The 22,442-nt window shown below is 45.3% G+C and overlaps 1 protein-coding gene across 1 annotated transcript in view; it reads left to right on the forward strand.

The window, feature by feature from the left end:
• The first annotated feature begins 14,721 nt into the window (after positions 1-14,721).
• Positions 14,722-22,442, forward strand: part of LOC126281174 (zwei Ig domain protein zig-8-like) — a 338,900-nt gene continuing 331,179 nt past the window's right edge. Inside the window, exon 1 of the mRNA XM_049979860.1 lies at positions 14,722-15,140. Coding sequence (XP_049835817.1) covers positions 15,098-15,140 — 43 coding nt within the window. The 5' untranslated portion in view covers positions 14,722-15,097. The remainder of the gene's footprint in view (positions 15,141-22,442) is intronic.

Here is a 22,442-nt window from a genome sequence, read left to right on the forward strand (position 1 = left end):
CTGGGATGCCTTGCAACGTGCTGTCCAGAAGAGATCTCTAGCTCCTCGTACACTCAGGTATTTATGGACAGCCCTGCAAGATTCATGGTGTCAGCTCCCTCCAGCACTACCTCAGACATTACTCGAGACCATGCCACGTCGTGTTGCGGCACTTCTACATGTTCGCGGGGGCTCTACACGATATTAGTCAGGTGTACTAGTTTCGTTGGCTCTTCAGTGTAGTAGCAACTCATTGCGCCTGTAGGCTGGTGTCACCTCTGACGCACTCCCACAGCTCGTGGAATTACACTCAGAGCAATTTAGCTACGCTGTAGACGTGTATCCTGGCTGCTAGTGTCTAATCGCAGCATTATTCTGACCCATAAGGAGAAATAACTCGCTTTATGCAGTAACGGAAATCAGAAAACATTGCGGAGTTTCACAGGAAAACTATGTACCTACGAATTTTTGCCGGTCTCTTAATGAAAAATCACGTTGCTGTTCTTTGCAACACCATCCGCTTTATTGATGCAAATGTACATATGTGAACTTGAACATGTGAAAAATTAGAAATCTAACAGGAACAAAACTGTCTCAAAATTACTCCTTCTTGACGTACTTACAGTGAATCGACTAGTTTCGAATCGCGAGTGCTTCGTTCGTTCGAGGTAATGTTTCATGCCGCACTGAAATTTCTTTCGGTAATCCCATTTGAAACTGAAACACAAAACATTCTTCACGCTAAATTAGATAGCTTGGGAAAGAGACTATGGTTACGCTTTCACCACTCAAGCGGAGCTTTGTCGTCACCATTATCCATTCAGGACACAAGGCAACCTCATCAGTAGATTATGACGTGACCCACATTCTAGCCGCTCAGGAAAGAGAGACATCTGACATTCTCCCAACGGTCCTAAATGATATTGCAAAAACAGGATAAGAAATTACTGCGAAGTTGTAATTTTGTTCTAACTTATCATGAAATAACATGTCATCACATATTTAAAGTCTCATCCCGACCTCTAACAGAAATCATTTCCAATAATAGTAAGGATGACCACAGGAATGTTACTGTTTTGCGCAAAGTCCCAATTTAGACGGAGACTGTGATCTTCCAGCACTCATAATATCTACAGTTAATAGATGATAATAAACCTACTGTACCGCTAAAATACCCGTGATACGGAAACCGCCGTTTTGTAATTAAGCGCAATTTTCATTTGCTGGACACACAGAGCTAATCAGATAAGAAAACTGGGTTACAGTAATTTAAACCTACCTCTGTTTCTTTAGGCACTGTAGTGATTTTCCAGTTTGTGCACCTGTAACGAAACAAACTGAATCGTTGGAAATTTCTCGCCTTCCAGCAGTCCTATTGCACCGTTGAATTGCTGTAAAGGTCACGAGTTCTTTTGTAGTGTCACAATCAGTCAGTTTTTCAGAGATGTCTCTCTTAGCAATCATCTCCATGATTCTATCCTACTGCGTAACTACAGACTGTAGCATTCTACAGAAGCTGTTCCATCTAATCTGCGTTTCTTGCTTTAACTTTACCTGTATTTGTTCATGAAACAGACAATATATTTGGCAGCATAAGTCGCGGTATAAACCACTGCAACTTCATTTATCAAATAATCGACAAGCGACATGTGTTTCACGACTATGTTCAAAACATTTTTAATGTATGCGTAATGCTGAAAAAGATTGCAATGCCTTGCATGTACACTAAGACAAGAAAAAGATCCACTACGAAGGGATTATCCGAATGGGACGGAAATCAGTAGATGTGATGTACATGTACGTACAAATAACTAATTGCAATTTATGAAAAATTGTACGTTTTTTTCAAGAGAAAGAGATTCACAAATTGAGCAAAACAAAAGCGCGTTGGGCGACCTCCAATCCTTATGCAAGCAGTTATACGGCTTAGCATTGGTAGATAGAATGGTTGGATGTTCTCCTAAGGGATATTGTGCCAAATTCTGCCCAATTGGAGAGTTAGATCGCAAAAATCTCGAGGTAACAGCTAGCAGTGATGGTCTGGCGTATTTTTTCACAGAACGGGGCGTCCCAGGCAAATTTTCACTGATCGTAGGGGCTCAGTTCGAAACGGGACTCATTACTGAAAACAATTCTAGTAGAGTGAATGAGATTCCAGGCCGAAGACGTTACAGCGGTGGGATACCAACTGCCACCCGCCATACGGCCCGACAACGAGGAGTGATGCTATGGGGTGTCTTTTCTTTTCATGTCACGACCCGTTTGGTTGTCATCCGCGGCACACTTAGTGCACAACAACACGCCGGCGATATTTTACTCCCTATTTTGTTGCCCTTCATGGCAAACCATCTTGGACTTACATTTCAGCAAGACAATGCCCGCCAGCATACGGAGAGAGTTTCTCCTGCTGGTCTTCATGCTTGTCAAACCCTACCCTGGCCAGCAAGGTCGCCTGACCTCTGCCCAATTAAAAAGGTTTGGCGTAATGGGGCAGGGATCTACAACCAGATCGGTATTTTTACGATCTAACGCGCCATTTGGACAGAATTTGCCACCATATCACTCAGGAGGACATCCAAGAGCTCTTCAATTAATGTCAGTCCCAATAACTGCTTGAGTAAGGACTATGTGGACCATCGCGTTATTGACTTGCTCAATTTGTGACGCTCTTTCTCTTGATTAATGAACACCACATCTACCCATTTCCGACTTATTCAAGTAATTCCTTCGTGGCGTCTCTTCCCTAGGTGTATTAGCGCCTGGCCGGTGACAAATGAAATTTTATTAAAATGATGGGGATTTATTTCTTATAGTTTCAACAATGTTTCGTCTACGTTGCTCTGAGAAATTTCCCAGATTTTCTTTTTCTTCTCAGAACAGTGATTTATCACCAATTCCATATTTCGCAGTACCTAATTTTGATAAACAAAGTACACAGTAATTGATAGGTAACATGTATCGGTCCCTATATCCGCTGTACATCCAAATGCATGCAAACCTATGACCAGGGTAGTAACTGGCATCATACTCCCTCATATTTCGTCGCATTGTCTTTTAATGTTTCATGCTACTGTCGTAGCACGAGGAATGCAGCGACGTTTAAAAGCTGCCATAAACTGCGAAGTTCTGAACACAATATTAATGAAAACTGAGGAAGATCTCTGGCACACATTTCTCTGCACCTTTCTAATTGCTGTAGCTTTCATTGAACCTTGTTATGCTTCAGAATTTATACTTTTTTCGTGTTCTGCAGATATGTGCCTTCACATATGTGGTGGCATATCTGTAACACAGGAGAGCACAGCATTTGCCAAAGAACACGTAGCCGACATCCTTACCAGTCCCTAGTGAAAATCTTTCCCAAACATTGTTACAACCTCCGTGTTTCGCACTCGGGATATATTCTTTCGACACAAGTTCCGCTTTCGCATTCTCGTTCGTCTCACTTTCACGTGCTATGGTACTACAGCGAGCGGCTGAGTGGCGTTCGGTAACTACAGTAGACGACGGGGAAATCTGAGCATGTCATACTCGAAAGAGCGTCAAGAAAGTCGAGTGCAGTTTCTCTCCACGGGTAGTAAAGGAATATGAAGGAGAGAAATGGGGAGTAAAGGGAAAGGATGAGTGAGAAACAAGTGTCTTCTAGCCGCACAGAGCACTGTGGACACGCAATGGCGAAAGCTCAAAATTTGTGACGGGCCAGGACCCGAAACCGTACTTACTGCTTCGGCCATTCGGACACGGTCCATGACCTCCACAAATATCCAACTTCTCGCACGCTGCAATGAGGCGTCCCTCGTCCATTAATCCCCATTATTGCTTCCCGTAGTAGTTCGGACGATGTTAGTGCATCCGCACTGGAGGAAAGTATTGTTGCACTTGTTGCTACATTTCTCTGGGACGCAAAATGATCTCTCACAACGCCGGCTCCTACAAGCTTATTACACTGAAGAGCCAAAGAAACGCAGTGTAAAACGGAAAACGGTCACTACAGCAGCGCCGCGAGTGTAGCAGACAGGGCGACCTCTGCCCTCCTCCTCCCCCCCCTTCCCCCCGCCCCCCCCCCCACCCGCCTCGTTTGACCACAGCCTGCCTGCTACAAGCATTCGTACTCGCCACGTCCGAGCTGTGTGGCCTCGAGCGAGGGCGAGCGAGCAAAATGCTCTACTTGCAGTCCTCTAGTACAGAAAGCTTTTGACGCTGTTAACTGTGACGTGTCTCGTGCGTAGATGAAGGGCTGGTAACTTGTCGGCCGTGTCTGTGATGAAAGTAGCCGTTGTCTAGGCGAAGGAAGCGGCACACTGGACTGCACTGTTTGAAATTCTGAAAGTAGCACGGATATAATACAGCGAAACAAATGTTATTCGCAGTTTGTATAGAAACCAGACGTTAATTACAGGAGTAGAACAAATCGGAAAGAAAACAATGGCTGAGAATCGAACGAGACTGCGTTGTACCTTATCCCCAACGTTATTCAGTCTGTACTTGAGCAAGCTGTGAACGGAACCAAGGAAAAAGGTGGAAATAAAATTAATGTTCAGGGAGAGGAAATAAAAACTTTGCAGTTTACCGATGACACTGTAATTCTGTCAGAGACGGCGAAGAACTTGGAAGAGGAGTTGGACGGAGATGATACAGCGTACTGTTAGAGACAGCTAATTGTAAGAAACGACCTACTTTCAAATTACATTGTATTTCCTTATTTTCCAGATTTATGTTACGTATCACAGTAGCTCTGGCCACACTCAGAACGAGCTGTTGGGGTAAGATTTCCGTTCCCTCACTGGCGGAAATAGTCGCTCGAACATCTGGCGTCCCAGTACACAGTGGAATGAGATTCTGTGGCTACCTGTGAGAAAAACAATTACGCCAGCACATCATTCGCAGGGAAACCACAGCCATTCTGATGCGAAGCAACTAATTTTGTTTAGTAGATATTTACTAATGAAAGCCACTATAGATATTAGGAGAAGCGTACTGGTCATAAACACTTTCTCATGACAATATTACGACTCAAGAAAGCAGTCGATTCAATAAACAGAAGACTAATGTTTAAGATAACGATGTTTTAAGAACAACACTCCTAAACATTGAAATAAGAACACCGTGAATTCATTGTCCCAGGAAGGGGAAACTTTGTTGACACATTCATGGGGTCAGATACATCACATGATCACACTGACAGAACCACAGGCACATAGACACAGGCAACAGAGCATGCACAATGTCGGCACTAGTACAGTGTATATCCACCTTTCGCAGCAATGCAGGCTGCTATTCTCCCATGGAGACGATCGTAGAGATGCTGGATGTAGTCCTGTGGAACGGCTTGCCATGCCATTTCCACCTGGCGCCTCAGTTGGACCAGCGTTCGTGCTGGACGTGCAGACCGCGTGAGACGACGCTTCATCCAGTCCCAAACATGCTCAATGGGGGACAGATCCGGAGATCTTGCTGGCCAGGGTAGTTGACTTACACCTTCTAGAGCACGTTGGGTGGCACGGGATACATGCGGACGTGCATTGTGCTGCTGGAACAGCAAGTTCCCTTGCCGGTCTAGGAATGGTAGAACGATGGGTTCGATGACGGTTTGGATGTACCGTGCACTATTCAGTGTCCCCTCGACGATCACCAGAGGTGTACGGCCAGTGTAGGAGATCGCTCCCCACAAAATGATGCCGGGTGTTGGCCCTGTGTGCCTCGGTCGTATGCAGTCCTGATTGTGGCGCTCACCTGCACGGCGCCAAACACGCATACGACCATCATTGGCACCAAGGCAGAAGCGATTCTCATCGCTGAAGACGACACGTCTCCATTCGTCCCTCCATTCACGCCTATCGCGACACCACTGAAGGCGGGCTGCACGATGTTGGGGCATGAGCGGAAGACGGCCTAACGGTGTGCGGGACCGTAGCCCAGCTTCATGGAGACGGTTGCGAATGGTCCTCGCCTATACCCCAGGAGCAACAGTGTCCCTAATTTGCTGGGAAGTGGCGGTGCGGTCCCCTACGGCACTGCGTAGGATCCTACGGTCTTGGCGTGCATCCGTGCGTCGCTGCGGTCCGGTCCCAGGTCGACGGGCACGTGCACCTTCGGCCGACCACTGGCGACAACATCGATGTACTGTGGAGACCTCACGCCCCACGTGTTGAGCAATTCGGCGGTACGTCCACCCGGCCTCCCGCATGCCCACTATACGCCCTCGCTCAAAGTCCGTCAACTGCACATACGGTTCACGTCCACGCTGTCGCGGCATGCTACCAGTGTTAAAGACTGCGATGGAGCTCCGTAGGCCACGGCAAACTGGCTGACACTGACGGCGGCGGTGCACAAATGCTGCGCAGCTAGCGCCATCCGACGGCCAACACCGCGGTTCCTGGTATGTCCGCTGTGCCGTGCGTGTGATCATTGCTTGTACAGCCCTCTCGCAGTGACAGGAGCAAGTATGGTGGATCTGACACACCGGTGTCAATGTGTTCTTTTTTCCATTTCCAGGAGTGTATTACGATGTTCCACGATAGTAAGTACGAGGTATAGAATGCTTGCCATAGTCGCCAGACGCAAATACGATGCCTTTCGGTCTAGTTCTGTCGCAAGACCGTGCTCTCAGAAAATAACTAGTTTTAAGCTAAAAGTGATGGATTCTTTCGTTATTTCAGATAACGGCGTTTTCAAAGTTAAACAAGTCGTTAGAAATTACTGGATATTAAATTCCACTTTCCAGAGAATCTGATGGCGCTGATACTGCTTCTACGAGGGACTTCAAGTGCGAGAGTTTTACGGCAAAACAGATAGGAAAAAATTCTACTTGAAGACTTTCAAAGAAAATCCAAGGACAGGATTGTCTTAATCTGTGTAAGTTTCGGATGGGAAAGTACGGCCAGTCATTCTGTCGACTCACTAACTGAACTGAGACGCTTCTGGAGGTTTAATTAAAGAAAGGTAGGGGATCTTACAAAATGAGTTGAAGGAAGAGTCGAAGAGAATGGGTAGTGTCTTGAAATGCATAAGTTGAACAGAATAATTGTATGTAGCCTAATTAAATCAGGCGTTATTGAGGTAATTGTATTGGTCAATGAGGTACTAAACGTGGTAGATGAGTTTTGATGTTCTCGCAGCAGTATGACTGGTGATGGCTTAAGTAAAGAGTAATAGTACAGACTGGCAATAGCAAGAAAAGAAGTTCTGCAAAATAAAAATTTGCTAATATAGAATATAAATAGGAAGTTATTTCTCTGGAGTGTAGCCTGTGATAAGTGAAACGTGCTCCACAAGCAGTCCGGACGAGAAGTGAATATAAGCTTTAGAAATGTGGTGCTGCAGAGGAATAAAAGAAAAGGTAGGTAGATAGAATAACTTATGATGACGTACTAAACCGAATTAGGCGAAAAGAAACTTCTGGCACAACCGGAGTAAAACAAGGTTGATAGTATGCATCCGGAATCATCAATCTGGCAGTGGAGGGAAGGCTTGGGGGGGGGGGGGGTGATTAGAAAGGGAGACCTAGGCTCCTGCACAACAGGCAACTTCAATTGCATGTTGGCTGCATTATTTAAATACTGGACATCAGTAACGGGCTAAGTGCAAAAATGAAAAAAAGTGAGTTAGATCTAAAATACACACCTAAATGCCATTGTCAATACCCTGACAAATAGACTAAATGCAACGAGTATTGGTAATGGTGCACATAATGCTCGGTGGAGTGAGAGGAATGTGCCGAACCGCTGCTGAGACAAAACGGGATAATGCCACCAATACTTCACAGTTCACTCTGAGTGATGTCTATAGTAACAACATTGCGTTATCTAACCTTAGTCGTTTGATTAAAATCTGTTGACTGTGCCTTCACTTTCGGTTTTTATTTTTATTTTAGATAGTATATTGCAGACCAATGAATTTAAACTCTGAGACGAACAAAAAAAGAAAACAAAGGAGAATAAATTTGCAATGAAAGTAAATGTATCAGTGAATGTAACTCTAATGTTGTTGTTGTTGTAGTCTTCAGTCCTGAGACTGGTTTGCAGCAGCTCTCCATGCTACTCTATCCTGTGCAAGCTTCTTCATCTCCCAGTACCTACTGCAGCCTACATCCTTCTGAATCTGCTTAGTGTATTCACCTCTTGGTCTCCCTCTACGATTTGTACCCTCTACGCTGCCCTCCAATACAAAATTGGCGATCCCTCGATGTCTCAGAACATGTCCTACCAACCGATTCCTTCTTCTAGTCAAGTTGTGCCCCATGCTTCTCTTCTCCCCAATTCTATTCAATACCTCCTCATTAGTTATGTGATCTATCCATCTGATCTTCAGCATTATTCTGTAGCACCACATTTCGAAAGCTTCTATTCTTTTCTTGTCTAAACTGTTTATCATCCACGTTTCACTTCCATACATGGCTACACTCCATACAAATACTTTCAGAAACGACTTCCTGATGCTTAATTGTATACTCGATGTTAAAAACTTTTCTTCTTCAGAAACGCTTTCCTTGCCATTGCTAGTCTACGTTTTATATCCTCTCTACGTCGACCATCATCAGTTATTTTGCTCCCCAAATAGCAAAACTCCTTTACTACTTTAAGTGTCTCATTTCCTAATCTAATTCTCTCAGCATCACCCGACTTAATTCGACTACATTCCATGATCCTCGTTTTGCTTTTGTTGATGTTCATCTTATATCCTCCTTTCAAGACACTGCTCTTCCAAGTCCTTTGCTGTCTCTGACAGAATTACAATGTCATCGGCGAACCTCAAAGTTTTTATTTCTTCTCCATGGATTTTAATACCTACTCCGAATTTTTCTTTTGTGTCCTTTACTGCTTGCTCAATATACAGATTGAATAACATGGGAGAGAGGCTACAACCCTGTTTTACTCCCTTCCCTTTCATGTCCCTCGACTCTAATAACTGCCATCTGGTTTCTGTACAAATTGTAAATAGCCTTTCGCTCCCTGTATTTTATCCGTGCCACCTTTAGAATTTGAAAGCTAGTATTTCAGTCAACATTATCAAAAGCTTTCTCTAAGTCTACAAATGCTATAAACGTAGGTTTGCCTTTCCTTATTCTTTCTTCTTAGATAAGTCGTAAGGTCAGTATTGCCTCACGCGTTCCAGTATTTCTACGGAATCCAAACTGATTTTCCCCGAGGTCGGCTTCTACTAGTTTTTCCATTCGTCTGTAAAGAATTCGTGTTAGTATTTTGCAGCTGTGGCTTATTAACCGATTTTTCGGTAATTTTCACATCTGTCAACACCTGCTTTCTTTGGGATTGGAATTATTATATTCGTCTTGAAGTCTGAGCGAATTTCACCTGTTTCATACATCTTACTCACCAGATGGTAGAGTTTTGTCAGGACTGGCTCTCCCAAGGCCGTTAGTAGTTCCAATGTAATGTTGTCTACTCCGGGGGCCTTGTTCCGACTCATTTATTTCTAATCGTCAATGTTACCACCTCTTATTTGATTAGTATATGGACATTTACAAAGAAACAAATTAATTCTTAATTCGTTTCTTAGTGTGTATAGTGACAGAAATATGTTTTGCTTTTTTTCAGTTAAGATGCAAGTGTATACTAAGATTTGCTTATATCGCGCTTAAACAAAAAAGAATTTTTTTCCACGGCTTCTATGCCATCAAAGACAATGTAAAATAAAACTCTTTATTTACGGGTTTAGCGGCCATTACACCTGTAAGAAGAAGGCGACATGGTCAGTACGACGATGCAAAGGAGAGGAGGCGGCTAGCTACTGTTTGTGAAAAGTTGGTAATTTGCGGAAAGGAATACTGGACCAAACTGCTTAGGTCATCGGTCCGTAGGCTTACGCTCTACTTAGTCTAACTTAAACTAACTTACGTAAGGACAACACACACACCCGTGCCCGAGGGAGGTCTCGAACCTCCGACAGGGGGAGCCGCGCGAACCGTGACATGGCGCCCCAGACCGCACCGCTACCCAGCGTGGCTGCTAAAACAGTGACATTGTACAGCTATGTAACAACACTTTCACGCATGTTTTTTACAATAATGGAAATTCTCTTATTAGCCAAAAGAAATTGAAACAGCGTTCCCAGAAAAGAAGGACTATAAGACCAAAAATATTAAGAGATTACCGCTAGTTTAATCGAGAACTACATTTTACCATCACTATCACTTAAACACAACTAGTCAGCAGAGAAGAAGAGGGATCTGCAAAAGATGCTGCTGTGTTTGAAGAAAGATAAAAGAGCACTTGTTCTTAAGAAAATTCAGCTTCAGAATAATCACATGATAATGTACTACTGTAGCACCCTACGTAATACGTACAAAAATTTATTCAACTTTTTCTTACCATAAAATTTATGACTTAACAAGATAGTATAACGCAGAATCAAGCCATTCACCGCCTTATGTTCAAAAGGAAACATCACCAATTAGACCTCATAATTTTATAGAAAAGCAGCACATCTGTAAGATATCAGACCCAGAAATCAATCCCGCGCTGAAATTTGGGCCGCAGTTCTCAAAGTATGCACTCCATCGTCAGACCACGAGTGGCCTACCGGGACCATCCGACCGCCGAGTCATCCTCAGGGGAGGATGCGGATAGGAGGGGCGCGGGGTCAGCTCACTGCTCTGCCGGTCGTTATGATGGTATTCTTGAACGGAGCCGCTACTATTCGGCCGAGTAGCTCCTCAATTGGCATCACGAGGCTGAGTGCAGCCCGAAAAATGGCAACAGCGCATGGCGTGGATGGTCACCCATCCAAATGCCGACCACCTCCGACAGCGCTTAACTTTGGTGATCTCTCGGGAACCAGTGCATCCACTGCGGCAAGGCCGTTGCCTCTCGAAGTATGAGGTATGAATTAAATCTATAGCCTTTTAACTTTGCACGTACCGGTTGCATGTTACTTGCTCCGCCCAACTATAGCTGGTTAATGGCCGGACGTGAAGTACTGTGCACCGGAGTAACATGTTCGTGTTCATAGCGTCGATCAACAAACAAGCGACGGTGCTATAGTCAGTCTGTCAAAGAGAGCTCTTTCTAACCTGCAGTTTATGCCAGAGATTCCCTTGCTTTGTTCCAATACATAATGACGCCAAACGCTCATTTCCATTTTCCGTTGAACACGTATGTGCGTGAGGCGACATGTTAGGTGCACTTTACGAGTACAACGTCTTCTCGAACAAGATTTCAAAACACGTTCGGCAGAAGTGACACCCCCCCCCCCCCCCCAGCCCGTCTTCCCTTGCCGTAACAAACCGCGAATAGGAAAGCTTCGCCTGTCACTCCACAGTGCACCAGGGATAGCGGTAATCGCTGAAAGAACCGTATTTTGGTTGCATAGATTTTTTTCGTCTCTAGTTTACTCTGCCTGTTAAAACCGTTCAAGTTTACTCTGCCTGTTAAAACCGTTCAGAACAACTGGTTTCTGAAATAACCGGTTACTTGTTTCTTTATTGCTGTTACTTCCAGTACTAAACTTAGACTTCGAACAAGGTCTGAAATATTTGAATGAAGGTGAAGGAGTAGGAGATCACGATCGATATATGGTTGAGGCTGTGGCAGAAACCGATCTCATTGTCTCCAGGAAAGATGGCTTAGCTGAAGCTGACGGGAACGGCGATGGCAAGAGCGAAAATTCACAAGTTGAAGACTTCCCAGCATCGTCACTTTTGAATGATATCAATTTTTCACCCTGAAGCTACCACAAAATTAAGGGTTCGGTTGGTACCCCAAGTTTATAGCAAGTCAATGAAATTACAGATTTATTAATAAAATTTAAATGGCTCTGAGCACTATGGGACTCAACAGCTGTGGTCATCAGTCCCCTAGAACTTAGAACTACTTAAACCTAACTAACCTAAGGACATCACACACATTCATGCCCGAGGCAGGATTCGCACCTGTGACCGTAGCAGTCGCACTGTTCCGGACTGCGCGCCTAGAACCGCGAGACCATCGCGGCCGGCAATAAAATTTACCGTCTTTTCCAATGATCATTGTTGATCTTTTCCGCGTACTTGATGTAAGTTTGTTGTGCCTCCTTCCGGTTTTAACCTTTCTCAGCAAATGGATTATACTTCGTTGCTACTGCACTTTGTAAAATACTTCCAACAGTACCATTCTGCAGTACAACTGATATCTGAGGACGACAGCTAGAAAATACTTTATGGAGCTTGTGGGGGCAATACGTGCACACTGTGGCTAAACGCGCACCGCCTAGTAGGTCACGCCACACGCCAAACAGATACGTCATTGTTTCTGCAATGCTATACTGATTCTTACGCCATGTTTTTGTTGCAAGTCTCTAACCGCTGGCGTTTTGATTAAATTAGTGCTCGTCCTTTTCCAATTTCTATAATAACCCGATATTTCAAAGCAACGGAAATGTTACGAACAAACATAACTCGTTTTTAAACAAAGTTTTTTTAAAAAACGAAAAATTTTAGCACTTGCCGCTATGGTGAAGTGATGTGTCTGTTTTTTACCCGGCTGTTAACAAAAAATTAAAACCCTGTCATAGGTGAGACCAAACAAATACCGGAAAATAACGGCTGTTGAGAACTAAAATACCGGTATCTGTTTTAACCGGCCGGTTTTTCCCACGCCTATTTTGCAGTACTTCGCGCTCGGGCGTTTAGCGGATCCACTGGGGCGCAACGAATGAGAAACAGCCGGTGCTCACAAAGTTTAAATTCTCTACATTCAAGTCACAACTGCGAACTGTCATAATTATGGTCCAAATTTTCACGCGGGATCGATGGTTGTGGCTGATGTCATGCAAGGGAGATTTTTTCCTCCTTAATACACTCCTGGAAATTGAAATAAGAACACCGTGAATTCATTGTCCCAGGAAGGGGAAACTTTATTGACACATTGCTGGGGTCAGATACATCACATGATCACACTGACAGAACCACAGGCACATAGACACAGGCAACAGAGCATGCACAATGTCGGAACTAGTACAGTGTATATCCACCTTTCGCAGCAATGCAGGCTGCTATTCTCCCATGGAGACGATCGTAGAGATGCTGGATGTAGTCCTGTGGAACGGCTTGCCATGCCATTTCCACCAGCGTTCGTGCTGGACGTGCAGACCGCGTGAGACGACGCTTCATCCAGTCCCAAACATGCTCAATGGGGGACAGATCCGGAGATCTTGCTGGCCAGGGTAGTTGACTTACACCTTCTAGAGCACGTTGGGTGGCACGGGATACATGCGGACGTGCATTGTCCTGTTGGAACAGCAAGTTCCCTTGCCGGTCTAGGAATGGTAGAACGATGGGTTCGATGACGGTTTGGATGTACCGTGCACTATTCAGTGTCCCCTCGACGATCACCAGAGGTGTACGGCCAGTGTAGGAGATCGCTCCCCACACCATGATGCCGGGTGTTGGCCCTGTGTGCCTCGGTCGTATGCAGTCCTGATTGTGGCGCTCACCTGCACGGCGCCAAACACGCATACGACCATCATTGGCACCAAGGCAGAAGCGATTCTCATCGCTGAAGACGACACGTCTCCATTCGTCCCTCCATTCACGCCTGTCGCGACACCACTGGAGGCGGGCTGCACGATGTTGGGGCGTGAGCGGAAGACGGCCTAACGGTGTGCGGGACCGTAGCCCAGCTTCATGGAGACGGTTGCGAATGGTCCTCGCCGATACCCCAGGAGCAACAGTGTCCCTAATTTGCTGGGAAGTGGCGGTGCGGTCCCCTACGGCACTGCGTAGGATCCTACGGTCTTGGCGTGCATCCGTGCGTCGCTGCGGTCCGGTCCCAGGTCGACGGGCACGTGCACCTTCCGCCGACCACTGGCGACAACATCGATGTACTGTGGAGACCTCACGCCCCACGTGTTGAGCAATTCGGCGGTACGTCCACCCGGCCTCCCGCATGCCCACTATACGCCCTCGCTCAAAGTCCGTCAACTGCACATACGGTTCACGTCCACGCTGTCGCGGCATGCTACTAGTGTTAAAGACTGCGATGGAGCTCCGTATGCCACGGCAAACTGGCTGACACTGACGGCGGCGGTGCACAAATGCTGCGCAGCTAGCGCCATCCGACGGCCAACACCGCGGTTCCTGGTATGTCCGCTGTGCCGTGCGTGTGATCATTGCTTGTACAGCCCTCTCGCAGTGTCCGGAGGAAGTATGGTGGGTCTGACACACCGGTGTCAATGTGTTCTTTTTTCCATTTCCAGGAGTTTATATGAGATGGAGTTAGTGACGGTTCCTTGTCAGTGCGACAAGCGCTTCAACAATACTGGTCAATACTGTTTACACGCCTCCAGCTAGTTATTCGAATGCCCCTCATACATTATGTGCATCTTGCAGCGGCATCAGTGCGACGCCGATTCTCTTCCCTTTAGATGCAACAGAAAGCCAGTCCCGTGCGGCCGTATTCTCCACAGAAACCGAGAGCGGGCTGTGAAAAATCAGGTGCCGCTCGCTTGTCCGCCTAGATTCTGCGTGATTCCGCCGGGCCGAACAAATCAGATCGTCTCTCTGTAGGGGGCTTTGACAGTCGCGCGGAGTAGCCAAGGCGCATGCGCCGAGCGGCGCGGCTGTGTTTGAAGCGCAGTGGGTCGCCGCCTGCTGCCAGTAACGGCACGGCAGCCGCTGCGCGACTCTCCTCTCTACACAGCGGTAGCGGCTTGCTGCGTTACCTGCGTGTCGTGTTGACGTAGCGATCGCCTCGTGTTCACACGAGGAACTCTTTAGGCACAGCCCGCCGGTCTCCCTCAAGCAGACGGGCGGTTATCTTTCAGATGCTCGGCACTTGCCTGTGTTGTATCTTGGATTTGATTGAACACTGAGTTGGCGTATTCTCGCGTAGTGGTGACGGACGGCAGACCACAGTCAAAATGATAGCGCGGAAATTTAAGGGACACACGCCACTTGAAATAACCTTCACGTGGTTTAGCGCTGTTCAGAAAACTATTACAAGTTACTGAACAGTAATAGTGTTTGATGGACACATTAACTTCTGTTTAAAAGAGTTAGCTAGGTCCTGTGTCTACGGTATCAAGCCCAGCGAGCTTCTCTTGAAGCGTTTCGAGGACAGTCGTCCGGCGATGCGTTTCAGTTACGCATGACATTCTTACCAGCAGCTGGAACGAGTTGGGTGCCATGAGGCCTTGGACGCTCATCTTTCTGTCACTGTTCGTTCTGGGTGAGTGACTGTTCAAACTGTATTTACACACACCACAGTCGTGCACCATTTTGGCATTAGTTCCCTATAAGTGATATTCGATTGTATACTTTGCTTCTTCTGTATTGACATCTTTTCTGGTATGACGAAAAAATTCAATATAAGCACATGTCCTCTTGGCGTTTTTCTTTTTGTATCTACCCTCAAATTCCGCGCCTTGTTATTTAGTCTTTTCCGTTATTTTTTGTGCTTTGTGTTTCTTCGGTTTCTTGTTGCTGGATTCACGTAAACTCTTTTGTGATCCGCCTATGCATCGAATATGAAGTAAATAAATTAAGGAAGAGATCTCGACAAGAATCCAGTTAGAGACGAGTCGAATACTGGCGTTAGCATTCCATACGAGACGAAAGAAACATCAGTAGCGCTGTAAGAAGTATGTCGGAAAAGGCCGCGCGCAGAATCGGGTTTGGGGAGGGTCTTGGTGCTCGGATGCTATTTGAGCTGAGAACGTGGCGTGAAAAATTTTTTATTTAGCTCCGACCACCGGCCATTTGTACAGCCGTTCGAACATTTGTCTTACCGTAGCTATGTTAAGTGTATTCATCAGAGTATGAACGTCGAACCGGAGCTGGCACACAGGCTAATTGTGAAAATCGATTAATTCCTTTTGTAAAAAATTATTCAAATGGCTATGAGTACTATGGGACTTAACATCTGAGGTCATCAGTCCCCTAGAACTTAGAACTACTTAAACTAACCAAGGACATCACACACAACCATGCCCGAAGGCAGGATTCGAACCTGCGACCGTAGCCGTCGCGCGGTTCCAGACTGAAGCGCCTAGAACCGCGCGGCCACATCGGCCGGCTTTTGAAAAATATTTTAATTTGTCTGAAATTAATGCTTAGTTAATGGCAATATTTGTGTGAACACCGTTCGAGTTTTACACGAAAACTATCACTCTCTTTAGGATTTTATGTGCAAAAACAGTCCCTCTTAAGTAATTCTGGATTGGAGTGAGACTAATGGTTCAAAATTGGACCATCAGTGCATCGGACCTTGGTGTAAAATAAGTTTTAACCGTTTGAAATAGTCTTCCTTCGTTTGGATTCCGCGTGCAAAAACATGTTTTTACGAGAGGTTTTCGAAGCGTGCCAGTTCTATAAACTTTTACTAATCGGTTCAAACTCTGCACGACGGTAGACAGATGGATAAAACCGAAACGAAATTTTTATGCAATAATATTTATCCGTTGTCGAGATGTGATAGTTTAACGTAATCCTGTTTTTTTTTTTTTTTTTTTTTTTTTTTTTTTTTTTTTTTTTTAAGTGCGCCGCTTCTGTTTCTTAAATCTGGGCGAATCGTTTGCAACTTTGCACGAAGGTAGATGATTGGATAAAGTCAAAACGAGTTTTTTTATCCAATAATCTTTATCTGCTGTCGAGATACCATGGTCTAAAGTCGAGCTAAATGTAGCACGTAAAAAACGATCTCACGCGAATTTAGTGCGCGGAAGCGGTTTAAAGCGAATCAAATGAATTAAAAAATGCATTGTTGCGATAAAATTGAAAACACGTCTTCAGAATCATTCGGATTTCACGTTCAAAAACATGTTTTTTTTGTAAGTTTTCTTTTTACGCGCGCCACTTCTGTTTCAAACTCGTGCGAATGGAATGAATTCTTGGTAGGTAGACAAGTACATGTAATTAATGGCTTTTCTGTTTTGTGAAAGTTTTATTCGTTGCCACGATATAATCAGCAGGGTTTGAAGCACAAAGGTACCTACACCGAAACAGACGTCACACGAGTCGACAAAAACCTACATCGATTGCCAAGCTATAACGGTCTAATTTCAAAATTATGGTAGAGTGAGAGTTGGGAACCAGAATGAAAAATGCTCCTACCGTAGAGCGAAGAAAGGCGAACGTCTCCTGGGCAGAGTTAAGGATGTAAAAGAAGGCCACTAGCTTTTCGATTTACCTGGCAGCTTCAAAGACATTTAAATCAGAACGTCTTGACATATTCACGATTTTTCCTTGTCAGTATTAGTAGCCACATCATGTAAGACAACGCATTTTGGTTAAAATGGCTTTGAAGCTGCTAGGTAAGTCGAAAAACTAGATCCCTTCTTTTACATCCCCAACCTTGCCCAGGACATATTCACCTTTTCTTAAAATTCTGGTGCATTTATGCTTAACTTTGTGATAGGTATATCTAATCATTTCACTAAAAGAAACGCACTAAATAGTTCTGCTCACCACAAAGTGAGACAGTTCTAGGATTCTGTACAATTTCTTATGGAACACCGTTCCTTAGCTAACTCATTCATACCCTGAGATCTTGGGAAACATCAGTATACTACCTAGCTTCGCAATGAGTTCTGCATGACATTCAAAAGGTAAGCAGCAAAACTGCTGCACAGCTATTTTCTATACTTTCCTACAACGTGGACATTCATGTATAAGAACACAGGCTGCCAATGTCCACTTGTAATTTGGTTTCAAAATAATGTCACCTCATACTGAAAAGTAAAGTGGAATAAGAGCCGAGATTTCAGTTATTGTTCAACATGTGAAAGTACTGTTGAAAGCGAATCTAAAAATGGTTTTTTATTCTATTTTACTGATAAGTTGTGAAATGCGATTACACCGGAAGGCTTTGAAATCTGATTGGTTAAACAAAGAAGGAAGCTTACGTTTCAGCGTCCCATTGACACTGATGTCGTTAGATAAGCTATTTAATTGTCTTGAACGCAAAGTTTATTGAACAGAATTACCAGTGTCGGATGTACAACAACCATCTTCAGAATCTATTATTCTACTGTAGTGCAACAAGTCATGTAAAAATACTGAGTTCAAACTGCCATGCATTCTTCAACCGGGTGTATATATGATACAAAGCTATCTTAGACGTTGTTGTGTATGCATAACGCACAGACTATTGTTCGAAGCCGGCCGGAGTGGCCGAGCGGTTCTAGGCGCTACAGTCTGGAACCGCGCGACCGCTACGGTCGCAGGTTCGAATCCTGCCTCGGGCATGGATATGTGTGAGTTCCTTAGATTAGTTAGGTTTAAGTAGTTCTAAGTTCAAGAGGACTGATGACCTCAGAAGTTAAGTCCCATAGTGCTAAGAGCCATTTGAACCATTTTTTATTGTTCGAAGTAATTAAAAGAAGGTTCATTTAGAAGTAGAGTTCTTTAAAGTATTCTCAGTCTTATTTAAGTATACAATTTTTTTTGTATTTAACCATCTGAAAAATATACTTGTCTTCAGACACACTGAAGTTGGTAAAAAATAAAAACTTACTACCGAAATCTTTCTAAAACAGAATACACTATGAGAGCTCTAGAAATAGTATTGCAATGGAAGAAGACATAAACTTCCAGAATATGTATATTGGTCTCTCTCTCATATTTCATTATACACTCCTGGAAATTGAAATAAGAACGCCGTGAATTCATTGTCCCAGGAAGGGGAAACTTTATTGACACATTCCTGGGGTCAGATACATCACATGATCACACTGACAGAACCACAGGCACATAGACACAGGCAACAGAGCATGCACAATGTCGGCACTAGTACAGTGTATATCCACCTTTCGCAGCACTGCAGGCTGCTATTCTCCCATGGGGCTGATCGTAGAGATGCTGGATGTAGTCCTGTGGAACGGCTTGCAATGCCATTTCCACCTGGCGCCTCAGTTGGACCAGCGTTCGTGCTGGACGTGCAGACCGCGTGAGACGACGCTTCATCTAGTCCCAAACATGCTCAATGGGGGACAGATCCGGAGATCTTGCTGGCCAGGGTAGTTGACTTACACCTTGTAGAGCACGTTGGGTAGCACGGGATACATGCGGACGTGCATTATCCTGTTGGAACAGCAAGTTCCCTTGCCGGTCTAGGAATGGTAGAACGATGGGTTCGATGACGGTTTGGATGTACCGTGCACTATTCAGTGTCCCCTCGACGATCACCAGAGGTGTACGGCCAGTGTAGGAGATCGCTCCCCACAAAATGATGCCGGGTGTTGGCCCTGTGTGCCTCGGTCGTATGCAGTCCTGATTGTGGCGCTCACCTGCACGGCGCCAAACACGCATACGACCATCATTGGCACCAAGGCAGAAGCGACTCTCATCGCTGAAGACGACACGTCTGCATTCGTCCCTCCATTCACGCCTGTCGCGACACCACTGGAGGCGGGCTGCACGATGTTGGGGCGTGAGCGGAAGACGGCCTAATGTTGTGTTGGGACCGTAGCCCAGCTTCATGGAGACGGTTGCGAATGGTCCTCGCCGATACCCCAGGAGCAACAGTGTCCCTAATTTGCTGGGAAGTGGCGGTGCGGTCCCCTACGGCACTGCGTAGGATCCTACGGTCTTGGCGTGCATCCGTGCGTCGCTGCGGTCCGGCCCCAGGTCGACGGGCACGTGCACCTTCCGCCGACCACTGGCGACAACATCGATGTACTGTGGAGACCTCACGCCCCACGTGTTGAGCAATTCGGCGGTACGTCCACCCGGCCTCCCGCATCCCACTATACGCCCTCGCTCAAAGTCCGTCAACTGCACATACAGTTCACGTCCACGCTGTCGCGGCATGCTACCAGTGTTAAAGACTGCGATGGAGCTCCGTATGCCACGGCAAACTGGCTGACACTGACGGCGGCGGTGCACAAATGCTGCGGAGCTACGCCTTTCGACGGCCAACACCGCGGTTCTTGGTGTGTCCGCTGTGCCGTGCGTGTGATCATTGCTTGTACAACCCTCTCACAGTGTCCGGAGCAAGTATGGTGGGTCTAACACACCGGTGTCAATGTGTCCTTTTTTCCATTTCCAGGAGTGTATATTGTGATTGGAACAATAACCAATAAAAATGAAAATGGAAAGAAAACTAAAGGGAAGTAACAGGAGGATCAAATAAAAACGTTTCAATAAAATAAATTAAAGACAGCATAATTTGTAGTGGGAAGGCTGAAGCGCAACGGTCGTCGTTGCATAGGGCAGTTTCATAGTAGTTTTTCTCGGCTACAGCTTTTGTTGTGGAGTTGACTGGAGTGGACGTTCCTGCAGGGAGAGATGCGTTGACCCGAGAGCCATACGTACACGAACGTTTGTTTGTAGATGACGGCGGCACTGTTGAACTCTGCAAACCGTCGACGACGCACGTTGAATATTATAACAAAAAACGTCATTAGAGAGGGAGCAGTAACTTAGTTGAACGAGGATCAAGAGTGTGGGTGTATCCATGCTTATGGTAACTTGCAGTTGTTCTATCGAAATGATGTTCATTGTGAATGAAACAGAGTTCCATAAAGCTGGCAGGGCATTAAAAGCAAATTCCCCGTCTACAACAAGTTTGGTTTCAGTACCACAGGACATTAAAGACATTATGAGCTTCCGTTCTAATTTGCAGGGAGCTGGCCTCTACACCCACTTACAGGGATAGCTGCAGTTTCACGTAGACTCCGAAGTACGACATGAAAATGTACAAAGCTTCGCTATTTGTGACAGCCACACTAAGTTCCAGAAAAAATTCTAGTTCTGACTGGGAGACGTACCCTGAAACACGGCGTATCAAATCATGCGACCTCTGAAGTTTTTGTATAGCATATTTATATACTTGCAAGTTGTTATCTTAAGAAGATTATGCCGGGTGACCCTACTAAGAGTCGTGAGGCACATTATCTCTGGTGTTTCTGCAGATTATTGCAACGGTGTTTTTACGACGTGTATCACCCTAAACAGATACTGCTCATCATGGTTTTCGTGCGACGCTCATTGTCGAAGAAGGCGTCGGTTTGTTTCCCATTAACAATAAAGCTATTTTTGAAGTGGATTTTTACGTGACCATTCAGCATAGTGGCCCGAATTTTCGATATTCGTTTTATCTGATGTGTGTTAACAGAGACAGCAAAGAAGAAAGAATAGCCAGTACCCCAGCAGTGGAACGTCGCCCTGGCCCCCGCTGGCTGCTTGCGCCATGCAGCAGCACTACTCAGTCGCTACTGGGGTACTGGCTATTCTTGTGGCTTACTGTCTCTGTTAATTCATATCGATAAAACGAATGTATAAAAAAACTAATTCGGCACCGCTCTAACGAATGAGCACGTAAAACTCTGCTTACAAATAAACTGTTTGTAAGGGGGAACTTTAATATAAATGTAGAAAAAACAATATTGTTCATACGGTTTAAAAATGTAGCAGAGGACTGCCGCTGGCTTCTCTTGACATTCAGGAACGCCTGAATACGCTGAAAGTAGTCGAGTAAATTAAGATCTTTGTTGGACTATTAGGAACTGTGGGAGATGGGTAGACAGGTGCTTGCTAAGAAACAACTTTTCAAAATGGAAGAAGCAAGAAGGTCAAAAGAGTGCTGCCGTATCCACACCCTGCGCAAACCATTGATCCTAGAAGCATGAAATTTGGTGGGATGTTAATTATTCACCGTATGTTCTCATTAAGAAAATGTTTCTGTAAAATTTAACACCTAAAGGGCTGAATTGCTATTACTGTAATTTCTGGGGAAGCAACGCAGTAGGTTTTGAGGTTCAAATGGCTCTGAGCACTATTGGACTTAACATCTGAGCTCATCAGTCCCGTAGAACTTAGAACTACTTAAACATAACTAACCTAATGACGTCACACACATCCATGCCGGAGGCAGGATACGAACCTGCGACGGTAGCTGTCGCGCTGTTCCAGACTGAAGCGCCTAGAACCGCTCGGCCACACTGGCCGGCTACGTTCTGAGAATGAACGCCCAGTCTATAGCATTGGTCCCACAGACATAAAATTTGGATGGAACATTTTTTGTGCAAATTAAATTACGTCTCAGAAACAATTTTTCAGAATTTTTACTCCTAACGGTGCAGAACTGAGTCTCAATATTTTTTATTGAAGGTATTAATATAATTCTAAGTTCGTTCTAGACGGCTGCAGGTCATCAGTTCTTTCGGACACGTCCGAAAGAGCAAACACCGAGAGAGAGAGAGAGAAAGAAAGAGAGAGAGAGAGAGAGAGAGGGGGGGGGGGGCAGCGATAGAGAGAGAAAGGGGTAGAGACGATAGACAGAAAGAGGGGGCAGGAGGTGATGGAGAGGTGGGAGGAAAAGATGGTCAGTGAGAGGGCGGAGGAGGCGATGGACAGAGAAAGAGAGTTAAGGAGGGTGATATGGACAAAAAGAGGGGGGGAGGGGCGGGGAATGACCAGATGGTCAGACGAGGGGGAGGAGGAGATTAGGACGGTATGTCCAATTCGTGTACACGTTCGAAACGTGAGTCTTCTCTTTCCTTACTTTTCCGTTTTACCGCACCGAACCACA

Source organism: Schistocerca gregaria, chromosome 7 (genome assembly GCF_023897955.1).
Source record: "Schistocerca gregaria isolate iqSchGreg1 chromosome 7, iqSchGreg1.2, whole genome shotgun sequence".
NCBI lineage: Eukaryota > Metazoa > Arthropoda > Insecta > Orthoptera > Acrididae > Schistocerca > Schistocerca gregaria.